Here is a 15,965-nt window from a genome sequence, read left to right on the forward strand (position 1 = left end):
ATAAGAATTTAACAAGGTGAATCCATCAATCAGGTATATATGTATCAGTATGTAATTGTTTCTACTAAGCAAACAGTATATATTATAAATTTCCCACCCCTCCCTCCTTATTGGATGTTATATTATATGCCTTCCCAAGGTACATATAAAGTATAAATTATTTGACTCCTGGAACTGGTAGTTGACTAATGTTGTACTGCACAAAGCCGAAGGTAGAGGCATCAGGTTTACAGAGTTACATACCCTGTTTAGATGTATCTGTATGCTGTCTATATAAAGATCTCATCTAGACTTACCTTATTGGTTCTACACTTAGGGTACTCATGATCCCCAGCAGTGACTTTGAATTGTAGTGGGACACGATCAGATCTTCGGTTATTAAAGAAGGAGTCCCAGATTAATTTGTGGATAGCATTGTACGTTATGTCTAGTCCAGTGAGGGACACTAAGGCAGTTGGCCGACACAGAAGTTCTTGGGGAAGATTACTTGCCCAGGCCATATTTGGGCCAGGTGCTGATTTCTTTTCTCTGTATGATAATATAATCATAAATATATAGATACCATGAATGTAATTATTTGGTTTCTAAACTAACTCACACCATACAAAAATTTTATAATTTAATTTGACTCCATTATTGAGCCTTCTCATGATCATTCTGAGAATTTTTTATTTTCTTTTTAAAAAAAATCTGCATAATGAATTTGCTTTTATACTTAAACTGAAAAATATTCATAGTTTATGATGTTCAAGAAAATATCATTATCTAACACACTAAAAAGAAAAGAAATTCATTCTTATGACTTTAATACATTGCTGTTAACATTATAGCCTTATGCCCCTTTCACATAATCTGCAGTTCAGGTGACTTGGAGTTATTCCATAATGTACAAATTCTCCTGTACCAGATGTTGCAATAGATATATGTCAATCTCAAAATGCAGTTTTGGTAGTTCCTGTCCAACATAAACCAATGAACTTGTACTTAATAGCATAAATTCTACTGAATATATGCATGCATGGATCCAGTTTTATGCAGAAATTCTGAAAACTAACAATATTCAGCTAGTTAGGTTCAGACAGGTATATAGCTGGACCCCTCAAACTGTGTGTTCTGAATATATGCTGCAGTCCAACCTCAGAACCGATCCGCTATTTTGCTTGCAGATTTAGTCAATCCAACAGTTTACTTAAAATCGAGCTTATTTTCAACAACTACCATTCCTCAATGTATTTTTTCCTATCTACTTGGAATATTCACGGGTTTGTTTCAAGAAAAAACAATGTTACTGATTACTCTTTTCCTACATAATATTGTTGTTTAGAAAACTTACATCATAACTTCCAATGAGTTGTATAACTAATTATATAATTATGATCTAAAGTAAATATGACAAGTCCGTAATCCAGAAAGCTTCCAAGCAAAGGGCTGAACTGGTGAAGCTTTTTTCCGACCGTTTATTTTTCTACCCTATATATATGCCATGTTTAAGTTAATGCTTTTTCTAGAGGAAGACACTTTTCTTGTCTACAAATTGCATACTTACAACGATTTTTTTGTGCCGTAAGTTTCAAGATGCAAGAGACTTAAATGACACTTCCACTGACATTTCCTAGGCGTCTTACAGGAAATGTAGAAACCGTTCTAAATTACAAAACGAGACCAAAAACTCCGCTAATGAAAATATCAATTAGAATTTCCAGTTTAAAATAATTAAAACGAACAAAACAAAAATATTTTATGTACATTTAATATAATCAGTATTAACGATTTCAGATATTTTCCATTTGATATATGAATCTAACTCAGCTGTAATTTTAATCCGGGACGATGTTTCAAAATTTAGAAGAAAACCAAGATGTCTGCGCCCATGATGTGGCATGAATGTTTTGTCGATGACTGAAGGTATTTTATACCTCTGTAGTTTCCACTGCTATTATTCTGAATTCAGAACATCAATTTCGTTATTTGGTTCGATCAGTGGCGGAATCGAGTGGTTCTCCTGTAATTTTACATGTCTTGGGATCAAATTGTCCGGTGTCTTTATCATCGTGCTACAGAAATTGAAAGAATTGTTACTTCATACCATATAAGTAAATTATACACTACCCGGAACAGACTTTGAGTGTGAAACAATGTATTTTAGTATTGTAAATATGCTGTTTTGAGTTTTGTTAATATATGTACATGTAAATGTTTTGAAATTAGAGAAAGGACTGAAGTTGTACAACTTATATACAATCCTGTCGCTATCAAAAGGCAGTAAATATGTTTAAATCAAAATCAAATGAAGAGCAAATTTTGTATAGAGATGAATGACAATGAGTGAAGTAAATTGCAAAACATGGAAGTTACATGATTTCTCATGTGATCTTGTAGAGTTACCTCCCTTCCTTCACTCGTTCAATCATGATTCTTGACAACTAATGGAAATCTTTAATTTAATGAAATTCGGTTAGATTATAAATTCATGAAGAGTACTATTTAACTATAAGATTAGCAATACTCATGACTTTTTTTTAAACCACTGCTGTCCCTTGAAATGAGTCTGTTGTGATAGTTTAGATTGGTTATTATAAGTTGATTACCAAGTAATTTTATAATACTGAAGTTAGAATATTGTTGAAATCTTATTTGATTAAGATTTATAAGAGTACATTTAAAGTGAATGGTTGATTAATTTAATTATTAAAGGTTTTAAGTACTAAAGTACTTGTGTTTTCTTTCAGTTATTTTGAAGTAAGGATGAGATTATAAAACTGTTACATGATATTGGTTCATCTCCCTACAACACAAATTAGCTGCATAAATAACGCACAAAGACAGGATGAGTTGTCAAGAGCAACAAGAGGTAATTATATGTTCCAAGATACATGTCTCGGCATGTGTATGTAGTCTATTTCTTTTCTGTAGAGGTATCCAAAAGAGTAACTTCCCTGGACCCAATTCAAGTGTCACATGATACGTTATAATATACAAGGACCTGCCTTTCAAAAAATATTAAAACTGCAGAATTGTACCCATTAAAGTGATTTATGTTAACATGATTTATCTGTTAAATGTAATTTAAGAATTTGAAATGCAATAAGTAAACATGTAACAAAATACCCAATGGAATTCTTCCTAATGTGATATATAAACAACTTGTTTGAAAATACTTTCATATGATTCTGATCTTTATCTTACTGCAAAAATATGAATTATTTTATTTTTGATGATTTTATGGGTACAAATGTACAAGTGTGTGTGAATCTTTTAATTGTTTTATTAATGAAGATGTATACTATTCACCAATTCTCACTAAAGGTTGCTAATACAGGCATTTTGTTGGTTAGATACCAACATTTCTGCACAGATTTTTATCAAAGATAAGCAATTCTTTGTTTGAAAATTTGTGAAAGAGAATGAACAGGTTATGCAGAAATTAACAAAACTATTGGTATTTTCAGGAATAGGTCAACAACCAGTATATAACTAGTATTAGATTTCTCAAGTTTTACAATGTCTTTCTACCCAAAGGACTATTAAGATAAACCAACTCAGTCACATTAAGTTTCATCAGTGGTGACTAATCACTGTAATCATAACAGTTGTAAGGTATTTCATTCATTTTGGCACTTTAGGAGGAGCTGGAGGTGCTACATTCCATTTATGAAGGGGATGAGTCATTTAAGGAAGTCAATCCCACAACATTTCAGTACAAGGTAAAACATTGTCAAAACAAGATTTAGATACACAGAAATAATTGGGAAAACATTTGCCATTGTATCACAGAAATCTTATTTCACCTGATCAGAATGTTTGATGAAGGTCCAATTTAAATATATTGATCATTTTATATGAAAAATCTCTCAAAAGTTGTAGGTACCTAGGAAGGTTATGTAAGTTTTTCTCCCTATTTGGAGTTACTAGTTCGAAGAGGTAGTTGTGTTCACACATGGTTATGAATGTTTTACATATTTCTCATTTGAAACCAGTTTGGCGATGAAGGCAGTTACAAGGCATTTAATGTAGAGATTGTTTGGGGTGACAATTATCCAGAGGAGAATCCAACCGTTAATCTGGATACTTTCTACAACAAACACATGTATGTATTTATACAATGTATATAAGTATGATAAATTGGTCGTTAATATCATCCTGGTCATATTTTGATAAAGTTGATACCACTGACACTTTCGGAATGATATCAAAGTGTAGGATGTTTAATTTCAAAGTGAGCAAATATTGAGCTGTTTTCAGCATATCTCCATCTTTTTCATTTTGAAAATGATTGCCAACTTTTAGATTTTAAGATATTTAGATATATTGTGTTTAATTTATAAAAATGATCCATTTTCTGACTTCAAGAAAATTGAAATTTGGGTTTGTCAGCTTAACATTATATCAAATATTCTGTGGACATTTTTCAGACTTGCTGGAGTAAAAGAGAAAATTCAAAGTGGCCTTCAGGATCAGGTAATATGATTGCACGATACAAACTGTATTGAAAGAATATTGAAAAATAAACAAAAAAAACACACTCATATCATTTATAGGTTTTCAGTTGAATTACTGTCAAATGTTGATTATGTCCCCCAAACAAAGTGGAGGGACATATAGTGTTTGCTCTGTTTCTTATTATTATTATTATTTTTTTTTTTATTATTCTTATTTCTTCCTCTTTCTTCTGCCAGCAAGGTTTCCGACACATTTCTCAAAAACTATTGCATTGAATTTAACTTAACTTTACACACATATTCATACATGCGAGGCGGAGTGCAGGCCCCTTGAATTTTTCCAATCGGTCATCTGAGCGGTCAGCTGTGGTAAAAATTTGGCCAAATTTTAGATATTGTCTGATTTTCATGAAAATTGGTATATATGTATGAGGTGGCACTATAGGAGCAAAATGGCATAGTCCATGTTTGGCATGACTGCAGGTCTGATTATTGTTATTATTTACTGCTGAAAGGGGTCGTTTGGGGGACATTTGTAATGGTCCCCATTAAATTTAGTGCTTGTTCTTATTTGTTTTAAGCCCTAAAATTGAATCAAATGTTACATGTATTTTGTAACCCATTAGGTTTATTGTTCTAAAACTATGGTAGGGTAACTAGAGACAATTACTGGGTATGCATGTTGATACAATGTTAAACAATTCTCATAGTTATATTGTCTGTTTTAGATACCAGACTTACTTGGATGTGCCATGACTTTCACACTGTTTGAGTGGATAAAGGAAAGCTATGAGGACCTGGTGGTCGACCAACCCGATTCACAGCCAATTATACAGGTACAGCTCCCCTAAGATATATTCTCGAGCCCTTTTATATGGGTATAATATGTCTTTTTGTAACAGGACATGGTTGGTTTTGAAATCTGAATCAGGGTAATAACTTTCTACACACTTATGAAACAATTTTCCGGTCTGAAGAAGTTTGAGATACCAATACTATCACGACAATTTTGAAATACTTTCAAATTTAAGAAATATTCTCAAATTTAAGAAATATTCTCAAATTCAAGAAATATTCTCAGATTTAAGAGATTTATTCTTAAATTGAAGTTGTAAGAGATACAGTCACAGCTAAAATCACATGAAAAGAGTTTGAGATGCTCATTCTAAATTCTCTGAGATTTTTTATTCTTATATAATATAAGGTGTTTTCATTGCACATTACTAAACAGTACTATTGTCACTGTAAACTGATTGTGATTTAATCTTTAAAAGTCATTTTTTGTTGACATCCTGACAGGTTGAAGACAAACCTGAATCAAACAGCAATAATATAATGGAGATTTCCAAAAAGAAGGAAAAGAAAGAACAGCTCACAAAAAACCAAAAACGAAGACTGTTTGATAAATTGAATGCACAGGGAGATCGTCCACGAGGCCATGATTGGGTGGATATAATTCGTCATCTTAGTCAAACAGGAGGTGTGATCAAGGATTAGTGATATCCTGGTAACAAGGGTGCAAATGACAAGTCTTCATCACAAGGACTATTGTGTGTTATATAAACATGGAGCAATGATGTTCAGTGATGGCCTTGAGTACATGTTCTGTTGTTATATTGAAACATACTGATAAGGCCAAAGAATGCAATCTGATTCACATTTAATCTTTTGAAACATTTGCTGATGATCTTCACTATGGGTATCCTTATCTAGGTCATCTTCATTGATGGGTCACTTATCTAGGTCATCTTCATTGATGGAACCCTTATCTAGGTCATCTTCATTGATGGGTCACTTATCTAGGTCATCTTCATTGGTGGAACCCTTATCTAGGTCATCTTCATTGGTGGGTCACTTATCTAGGTCATCTTCATCTTCATTGGTGGAACCCTTATCTAGGTCAGCTTCATTGGTGGACCCTTTATCTATGTCATCTTCATTGATTTGATAGAACCCTTATCTAGGTCATCTTCATTGGTTGAACCCTTATCTAAGTCATCTTCATTGATGGAACCCTTATCTAGGTCATCTTCATTTGTGGAACCCTTATCTAGGTAATCGACATTGGTTGAAACCTTATGTAGGTCATCTTCATTTGTGGAACCCTGATCTAGGTCATCTTCATTGGTGGTACTCTTATCTAGGTCCCCTCCAATATTGATGCCAAGGTCATGTCAGCTCACCAAGGTAATTTGTAATTGTGATGTCATCACTAAGGTGATTAATTGTGAGATGCCACCACAAAGTCAAAAAAGATTGGAGGCGGGATTACTGGAATGTTAATTTTATTTTAATGTTTAACTTTAAATTTCTTTATCTTGTTTAAACAAATTCAGTACATAACAAAATAACTACTTATGTATAACAAATTATCCTTAATTGATATTATGATTAAACATGTGATATGCTTTACAAACATTCACATAAATACATGAGTATGTTTTTTTTTTATCTGCTTTGAAATGAATTTCTATTATAAAATTGATTTGATATTTATTTTGTGTTGTTTTACATTGAGATCACAGTCAAAGTTCACTCATATCTTTGCTGATGAATGTTTGAGAAAACAAATGCAATACTAAACCTATGACAGTGATAGATGCATTATTTAGGAAATCTCATTTCCCAATATACTGTGATGTTATTGCTATGTGATACTATAAACCTACCTGTTTTAGTGATGATATAATTATTTCAGGCTGAAGATACCACACTAAAACACGATTGTTTTAGTTGTAGTTAATGTAAGTTGTTGATATAGCAGTTATTGTGAACGTGCAAATTTATCATTGCACTTATTTTTCAAAATTGTATTGTGCTAAAATTTGACTGCATCAATGTAAGCACATTTATAGTACATGTTCCACATTAGGAAAATAATTTCTGTCTCCTGATACAGGTACGGCTCAGTGCCAGGGTACAGAAAGAATTACTTGGAATATGTTGATAAGTAACAAAACTATTCATAATAAAAAAATCAGAATCATGTCATGCTGTTCTTTTTTGTTGATTTCAATCCTGCAGTACATTTAACAGTTACCTTTCAAGTGACAGAAAGTTTGAAACTCTGCACTTCAAAGTAACTTAATAAACTAGTAATTTTCTTTTGATATTTAATAGATCTAGCTGTGACATTCAAACTTCATCCCTGACAACAATGAGTCCATTATATTTACAGCATGTTTATTTAAGTGAATTATAGATTATGAAAAGGTCCGTGTAGCTGGTTGATGTGAATTCTGTCTTCAGATTGCGATGTGGGTGATAACATCATGTACAATTCAAATTGAAAATGACAACACTATTAATTTTCATGGATATAGCAACACTGCGAGTGTGGGTATCAAAAGGTATTAAGGGCAATTAAACAAAAACTACATTGTAAATATAAAGAGGAAATGAACAACAATATACTCACATGTTACATGTTGGTGGGTATTTAATATGTCTACTAGTTTGCCTGTATCACAGAGGCTTCAAGACAAATTTGATGAGTGGGAACTCCCTGAAGTACTCTTCAGAATGAAAACCTTTCATGGTTAACTATTACTTATATACAATGGAAAATTTTCATTGTTAACTATTACTTATATACAATGGAAAATTTTCAAGAACAATTATCATAGTTCATCATGAGGAAAAATGAGTTTAAGCAGTTTACAATTAAAATTGAAAAATTAAAATCAGTGTTCATTATTTTTCACCAATCAATTTCTTCCAGTTGATGGTTTGATCATAATTCGTTCTTTCATTAAAACAAATGGTGTGGGTGAATTTTGATAGGTCTCTGTAAATGATTTTGAGTTCACCTTGTTTGAAGGACCGTTGAGCTCGTGTGCTGGTATGGTGTCCATCAAGTCATTAATAAAAATCGTTATTTGTCATGAATGACTGAACAGATTTTGACCAAATTAGGTCTGAAGCATCCTTGTTGACAGGGGAACCCATGTCTTAAATATCACACTCCTCTCGTCAGAATGAATGGCCTTTGCCCAAACTTTGTTGGGTGAAGGGGAATCAATCTTGTATAGACATCAGGTCGCGGCACCCTAGGGCAGGAGGGGTGGGGCACAATAGGGGAAATGGAGTGAATTCTTGAAAATCCTAATCCTCCTGTGGGAATGACTGGATATTAACCTAATTTTGTCTTGAGTAAAGGGGAATCAATCTTTTAAAAATGTTAGCTCTCCTTCCCCTTGGGATGAGAAGGGCGGGGCCAAAGAGAAGAAATAGAGTACATTCTTTAAACTAATAGTAACTTATAGTATTTTTCCAACACAGGTCCTTAAAAAGTCCTCTTCGTCGGACTCATTAATGTTATCATATTTATGACCTGTAGTGTCTAATACAAAATCCGCCTTGAAGTCATACAATACTTCTTGATCCTTCCAAAAGTTGTCCTGGCATTCAGAACTTTTTCTGGTAGCCTGTTCCACAGTTTTGCGGTCCTCACACTGCAGCTGTGTTTCCTGCTGTTCAGCCTGGATCTTTGCATATATATCTTCTTTGAGTTCCCACGTCCTTGCGCTCTCTGAACGTTATCATTGCGCAATTCGACGAAGTTTCCAGATTCCATATCATATTTTCTGCTCAAGATCTTGTACACTTCAATCATATCACCTCGACTTTTCCTATATTTCAGGGTGGGTAGCTTAAGTTTCCGTAATCGGTTCTCGTATGTTAAGTTATTGTATCCTGGTCACTGCTTGGTTGGTATGATTTGTACGGAAACCACTCTGAGCTAGCGTAATCAAGGTGTGTTTTCACTAATCTTTTATATAGGGGGAGGATGACTCGTCTAAATGCTGGATTATTCTTCGTAAAATCCTAATAATCCTGTAGGAATGATTTAGTTGGATCATACAGGTTCTACTGCTGATATAACATTGTTAATGTGGTGCTAGATATTGGTGTGTTAAAATTCCTCTGTTCCACTTGGTATTGCATTTTCTTCGATTTGCTGAACTGACGTCGTATAATTCATCCAACGAGATATTAATTAATGCTTTTGCTTGTTGGCTTTGAGGTTCATTATTAGATATTCTAAGGCGATTGCAAGCCATTTTTTCCAAAATTCACATATTTCTGTCAATGGAATCACCTCCTCCTGATATCACGACTAGATTTTCCAATATTTCCGAGTTTTATAACTATTTCTCGTCGCATAAAGAATGTTTGTCACTCTCTACAAGAATGTCTTGTTCGTGAATTTATCTAAAATTATCTGAATTTTCTCAGAAATGATTACGCCTGGACGATAAGAATTAATAATCGTGTGAGGATAACCTGCCGTTAACACTACTTAAGGTTTCGTTGATATTATCCTACTAAATAACAACATCTACCAGAACCAGCTGGTGATTGTCTTATCTCCTACACTTTGGCCTTGGCACCTTTCACACACGAGAACAGTCGTCTCGCTCTTCACTCTTCTACTATAAACAGCTATCTTCTGGACAGTCTACACGTGGTCATCTTGTAACTCCGGCAGTCTACACGTGGTCATCTTGTAACTCCGGACAGTCTACACGTGGTCATATTGCCGGACAGTCTATACGTGGTCATATAGTAACTCCAGACACCAGGTCATTTTGTTCGGGCGTTGAAACACAGGTAAGACGTAGTGTATTTACATCTATTTGAAGAAGCCTGATGATAATGCTGACTAGTTTGAGTTTATTTTAAAAACGTGTGCGATAATCAGTAATTAACATGCCAGGTAATTATCCTGTACTAAAACTACCACGGTAACCTTGTTCGGAATAAAGGATGTGTCTTTCATCACAACTCTGTAAAAAGTAAGGACTTGTTAATCCGAACATATGATAACAGTTGTACTGTGTTTGACCAAACATAAAGTTGATATATTGTTCTTCCGAACGAAACAGATACTATGATGCTTTGTTACCTGAACATATGTTTACGTTGTTTTGATGAACGAAGTAAAAACTATAGTGCTTTGTCCGGACACTACTTAATGAAGAGAATTTTTTTTATAGTTTTGAATGTATATTGTAATGTGCTGTTAATCTGTGTGCTTTCTATCACCAGATATAACCCCCTTTCTCTCGATGACCTCCTAGATTTCAAAATATAGTACCTTAGCATCTCTGTCGAATCCGAGAAGGATGAAACAGCTGTATGATGCTGTTTAGTTATATGGCTCCGTTGTATCTAGTTCTGAAATTATATTGTAAGTTGTCATCTTTTTGTGTGTTTTGTACAATCAGGTATACAACCCCCTTTCTCTTGACAGCCATGGTACATGTACACAAGGGAGCTAAGAAGAAGGATGCTGCGGCCTTGGGAAAGTTCCTTACCGAACATACGGTCAAGGTAATGACGTCATTTTTAGCAACAATTTAAATGTAATTAAGGATGTAGGAGTCAGTTGTTCTCATTGGGAAGTCTGACATGATGATCGGTCAGTCGTTAATAGAGGTCTATGGAATCTGGTAATTCAGTCGTGGTGTCAGTCCCTCGTGGTGGTCAGTCGGACATAACACTAAAGTCAGTTCGTCAAACCCTTCATCCATACTACAACCATCGGCTCCACAAACCCTTAATCCAACCAACCAGCCCCATAAACACACTACTACCACCAACCGGCTCCATACACATAATCCATCAACCAATCTCACAAACACTACAGCCACCAACCAGCCCCACAAACTCTTAATCCACTAATCAGCCCCACAAACCCCTTAATCCACAAACCATAGATTAGATATTCGTGGTGAATGTCATATGTGAAAAGAAAGCCTCATATGAAAATGTATTGAAATGATAAAGAGTGTTTTTGTATTGGTTATCACACGTGAAATGTTTAGACTTACAAGGGTGAAAAGTTGAAAAGAAAATCACAATATTCACACAGCCATTTTTTTTAGAAGTTTCCGATGGAGTATGACGGATTTTCCTTCACTGATAACCCTTGTTTTCTAGGCAGAAAGACGAGGGCTGAGCCTCTTTAAGGTCATTTTGACAGCAACAGTCACAGCCCTCCTGTCTTTTGGACTGTTCCAGTATATGGACACTCAGGTCCCGGAGGGGGTCACCGAGGTCTGGAGCGCTCGGATACTGGACGCTGCGCTCAGGTTTAACGGCAAGGCAGTGCGTATCTACAATTATGGGTCACAATGTCTACAATCATGGGTTACAATGTCAACAATTATGGGTAACAATGATATGCTGACCAGATATAAGAAAAAAATGGTAAAACGTAGGAAATAGATAATGATAAAACATGATTTTTTTTTTTCAAAATACCATGTCTTGCAAAATGTAAACTACAGCTGATACATTTATTCTTATATCTACAATATCCCGTGAACAAGGAAAAGGGGGTTTGCAGTGGATATCAGTTACATCAGCGGGTCGATAACGATAAACAGACATTAACATAAAATAGACAATTACAAATAACCTGTACATACACAGGTTCACAGCTAATAACACATCTTTCAAAATCTCTTGTTGGCTGTGACGGAATTTCTCACACGTCTAAATACAAGGGAACTGAGGCCCACAGTAAGATCTGAACAACTAAACAAAAGAAGCTCTGAATTCTATACTTAAGGCAGTAACATGTTGAAGCATAATATGTTTTTATTATCGAAACGTTGACACTTAATTAAGCAATGGAAGGTATTCTCACAAGGATGTCCCAAGTTGTAAACCGAATCTTCGACAAGATTCACTCGAGAACATTTGTGACTCAGTATAACGTTAAACTATCTTCTCCAAACCTGAAGTTTCCAGGTGAGGTAATTGTACATTTAATCTCAGAGAGTTTTTAAATACATCTATGGAAGGAAGAGATTGTAGATAGATCTAGCGAGTTCCAACAACGAAGGTTGTTAAGCTGAGTGTATCGGCTATTTTCTGCAATCGTGGATGGTAGGAGGTCGTTTAAACAACCGGAGTTAACTTTTTATGCATTTTATGTAAAAATCGTAGTTTTTTTACGTTTTCGGCGATTGGAACGAGTATCTGAATCTGATACTTACTGTGTCAGCCTGTCGTTTTTCTTTTGTTTTTCTCTAACTTTTTTAATTCAAGACATGCCGTATAAAAAGCATCATCTGTTAGATGACAAGTAAAAAATCCAAAGACACGTCAATATTATTTATGTATATTAAGACAAGTGCGGACCAAGAACGGAGCATTGAAGAACTCCTGCTTAATTCCAACTTAATTGAGAATAAGAACTATTTAAGAAACTATATGTTGCCTGTGAAATAAGTTATTTTCAAACCATGTATATAGTTACCGTAACATTTGTAAGATTTTAATTTGCCCACCAAACCTTTATGCTAAACCCGATCAAAAGCCTTTGGAATGTCACAGAATACCATGCATACAGGTTTTTCTCTTCAAGGGCAATATAAATGTTGTGACAAATTTCAAATAGCAGATTGAGCAGTTTATAAAAAGTGAGTTTTCTACGGTGTAAGTATGCAGGAATTAGCCGATAGTTAGAAGGAGAATGCTTATTACATTTTTTAAACGGTGGTATGACCTTGGCTCTTTCACACTGTGCATATGGATTGAAATTTAAATTTGATTTACAGTTTTACCTATATAACTTGTACTGATCCTGTTTTACCTTTATTATTTAGATATTGAGCCTTCACAACTTTGGTATCACTGGTGGAGTGACGTGGTACACAAGGAAACTGGTAGACGTTGTCCTGACAACAATGATTACCGGAAGTCCGTTTGGATTAGGAACAGATTCAGAGTTGAAGGTACGCGTGTACAATGATAATACCTTTCTAGTTTAATATATGAATGCGTATTTTATCAATAAGATCGTCTGTTTGTTTACCTCTGTTAAAATTTATCAAATTTAATTTTTTTCTGTTCTGAATCAAAAGACCTAAAGATTGCTTGAATCCATCGACATTTCATTTGGGTTTGATTGTCGACTCCCAGAGGATGACCAATAAGGCAACATTGAAATGTTTTCTTCGGTTTCCAATAGACATTTGATTCTGAATCATTGCTGTCTTTGATGGTTACATGTACTGAAATGTTTCTTTCAAGCATTCGTAAGAAAATATTGTCGACGTTTTTGGCCTGAATTTACTTAAATGTGGAAAAAACACAAAGTATTTTAGCACGTAAAGCATATTAGTACCACTTAACATTATAAAGATTTAGTCACGTTGTAAAAATTGTTCCCGCTGTCACTACAGTATCAGTGTTTTGTAGTCGCACACTATGTTATTTATAACACGTTTTCCCAAACTTTCTTAATTATTTAATTACTCCAACGGTTAATGCTTAATTGATTGAAGTATCTTGTATATTGATAAGATGAGACAGCTAAACCTTCGTCGAAATCCAGCTAAACCAGACTCTTCACATTAACCAATGAGCGGGGGGTTTCGCGAGATCTCAAATTACTCAAAATTTGCATTATTCAATGTTAATATCAGCAAACATTTACGGATGTTATCCTCAACAACTGTAGTAACACTCGCTGTTGTAACCTTGAAAGTCGTTTCCAGTTTTAGATGGAACTTATTTGCCCTTCTAGAAAATAATTCACGAAAATAACTGTGAATAATATTCTCATTTTGGTACTGTTTTAGATCTATGACACGGAGTTCGCTGGTGTAGGGGTCCGGGTGTATGAACCAGTAAAAGGTCCACACACAGCACGCCCTGCCTTGGTGTATTATCATGGCGGGGGCTGGTCTTGGCTGTCTGTCGGTAAGTCGGAAAGGGAGTGAAGTACAATGAGCCGTGGTTGTAACTGGTTTTTTCCTGTTTCCATGTTTTTAGATAGGAAGTTAGTATATGTTATGCTTAATTTGCAGTACAAGTAATCTTTTTCTTAAACCTGGTGCCGAAAATTATTAACTTCATGATCCACCTCGCCATGGTACATTTCAGATGTGTATGATCAAGCAACACGGGAATTGGCGAAAAGAGTGGGAATGGTTGTAGTTTCTGTGGCGTAAGTATTTCCGTTGTTTTTTTTATATTCTACACAGATTTGCTAAGAGAATAATTTTAGCATATTTACTCTCAAAATACTTATAATTGTTTACATATCAAGGCTGGCACTAAACCATGCGTGTTTTCTTGGATTGGCGAGGTTTATGCAAAGGAACAAAATTGTCAACTAAAACTATTCCAACCTTTAAATAAATTCGATGTACAATTACATTTTTAAAAAACAGTTTTTTTAAATATGTTTTTCTCCTAACGTGTAGTCAGGCCTGTATCAGATGTTGTCTTCTTGGTAGTCAAACTGACATTTTTTTTTTTTTTTTTTTTAAATTGTCACGTTATGTTTCTTCAGGTATAGACAGTCCCCGGAGCATCCCCACCCAATACCATTTCAGGACTGTTTAGCAGTCACAGAACATGTGATCAACAATGGTAAACAACTAGGAATCGATACTTCACGCGTAGCTATTTCCGGAGACAGTGCGGGAGGACATCTCACAGCCGCTGTATCACTCCGCCTAAAAAAGAAAGTCAAAATTCAAATCCCAATATATCCTTGTCTTCAGCTTTTAGACATGAAAACACCGTCATATGTTGAGAATAAGAACTTCGTCCCGGGGATGTTAAACGATGTGTCGATGTTAACCTATTGGTTGAACTATGGAAACATCAGTTACGACCACCTGGAAAAAATCCTAACTAATCAGCACACATCTCCAGCGCTTAAAAAGTCCAAATATGCCAAATATATTGATAAAAGATGGCTGATGAAGGAACACATACGAAATCAAGACCTGTATAATGCAGATAAACCGACAGACTTTGGAGACGAAGAATTATCGGCGAATCTCGAAAAAACAATTTTAGATCCATATTTTTCACCACTGATGGTGGATGACAAAGAAAACGAGGACTTGCCTTTGACGTATGTGTTAACGGCCGGATATGACGTATTACGTGATGACGGGTTGATATACTATCAGCGCCTGAAGAAAGCTGGAGTTAAAGTACATCTCGCTCACTACCCTGAAGGTTTCCATGGGATGATATTTTTCTTTAAAGGTCCTATGCCATTTCAAGTTGGAATACGCGCAATGGACGATTTAGTAGATTTTCTGCGAAAAAAACTGTAAATAGTATACAAGCTTTCACATAAACAAACACCTTGTTATACTAGTTTATCGAGTATTTGTATATAAAATGTATATAGAAATAATTTCTGCTATTAAAATCATATATATATGCATTTCATGATTATTTTTGTTGAAATCTTCCATTCATGGGAATATTAATTCCGTTTGAAACTGAAAGTAAAACACAGAAGAGTTGTCTCGTGTCTAATCGTGGATGAATAATGTTATCTTGAAAAATTTAAACACATTTTTGCTATGTCACGTGTTAATGTACATGGTTTCAAAATTTACTGTTACAGAGGGAACAGGACTGTAACAAAGTTAACATATAAATGTTTGTTCCTCGGGTAGTTACTGTAACTTATTTTTAACTTGTTTGTAAAGAGTTAGCTTCACAATAATCCAAAAATCAGCTTAATAGTCGAAGGAA

At 34.7% G+C, this 15,965-nt stretch overlaps 3 protein-coding genes across 3 annotated transcripts in view; 2 read left to right on the forward strand and 1 right to left on the reverse strand.

The window, feature by feature from the left end:
• Window positions 1-1,596, reverse strand: part of LOC132555660 (trafficking protein particle complex subunit 11-like) — a 29,102-nt gene extending 27,506 nt beyond the window's left edge. The window contains exons 1-2 of the mRNA XM_060220012.1: window positions 1,547-1,596; window positions 297-528 (exon numbers count right to left, since the gene is read on the reverse strand). Of these exons, the coding sequence (XP_060075995.1) occupies window positions 297-500 (204 nt within the window). The 5' untranslated portion in view covers window positions 501-528; window positions 1,547-1,596. The remainder of the gene's footprint in view (window positions 1-296; window positions 529-1,546) is intronic.
• Window positions 1,597-1,859: 263 nt separating this feature from the next.
• On the forward strand, window positions 1,860-6,870 carry LOC132555665 (RWD domain-containing protein 4-like). The gene is made up of 7 exons (XM_060220017.1): window positions 1,860-1,905; window positions 2,730-2,851; window positions 3,624-3,704; window positions 3,978-4,087; window positions 4,413-4,458; window positions 5,168-5,275; window positions 5,739-6,870. Exons 2-7 carry the CDS (start codon window positions 2,828-2,830, stop codon window positions 5,934-5,936), a joined length of 567 nt encoding a protein of 188 aa, XP_060076000.1. The 5' UTR covers window positions 1,860-1,905; window positions 2,730-2,827; the 3' UTR covers window positions 5,937-6,870.
• A 3,827-nt stretch (window positions 6,871-10,697) lies between these two features.
• Window positions 10,698-15,535, forward strand: LOC132555713 (neutral cholesterol ester hydrolase 1-like). Its single transcript, XM_060220075.1, has 6 exons — window positions 10,698-10,775; window positions 11,385-11,552; window positions 13,061-13,189; window positions 14,039-14,159; window positions 14,343-14,406; window positions 14,755-15,535. Exons 1-6 carry the CDS (start codon window positions 10,698-10,700, stop codon window positions 15,533-15,535), a joined length of 1,341 nt encoding a protein of 446 aa, XP_060076058.1.
• Window positions 15,536-15,965: the final 430 nt, after the last annotated feature.

The sequence above is a fragment of the Ylistrum balloti genome, unplaced genomic scaffold (assembly GCF_031769215.1).
Source record: "Ylistrum balloti isolate Yb309-2 unplaced genomic scaffold, AGI_CSIRO_Ybal_v1 Utg370510, whole genome shotgun sequence".
NCBI lineage: Eukaryota > Metazoa > Mollusca > Bivalvia > Pectinida > Pectinidae > Ylistrum > Ylistrum balloti.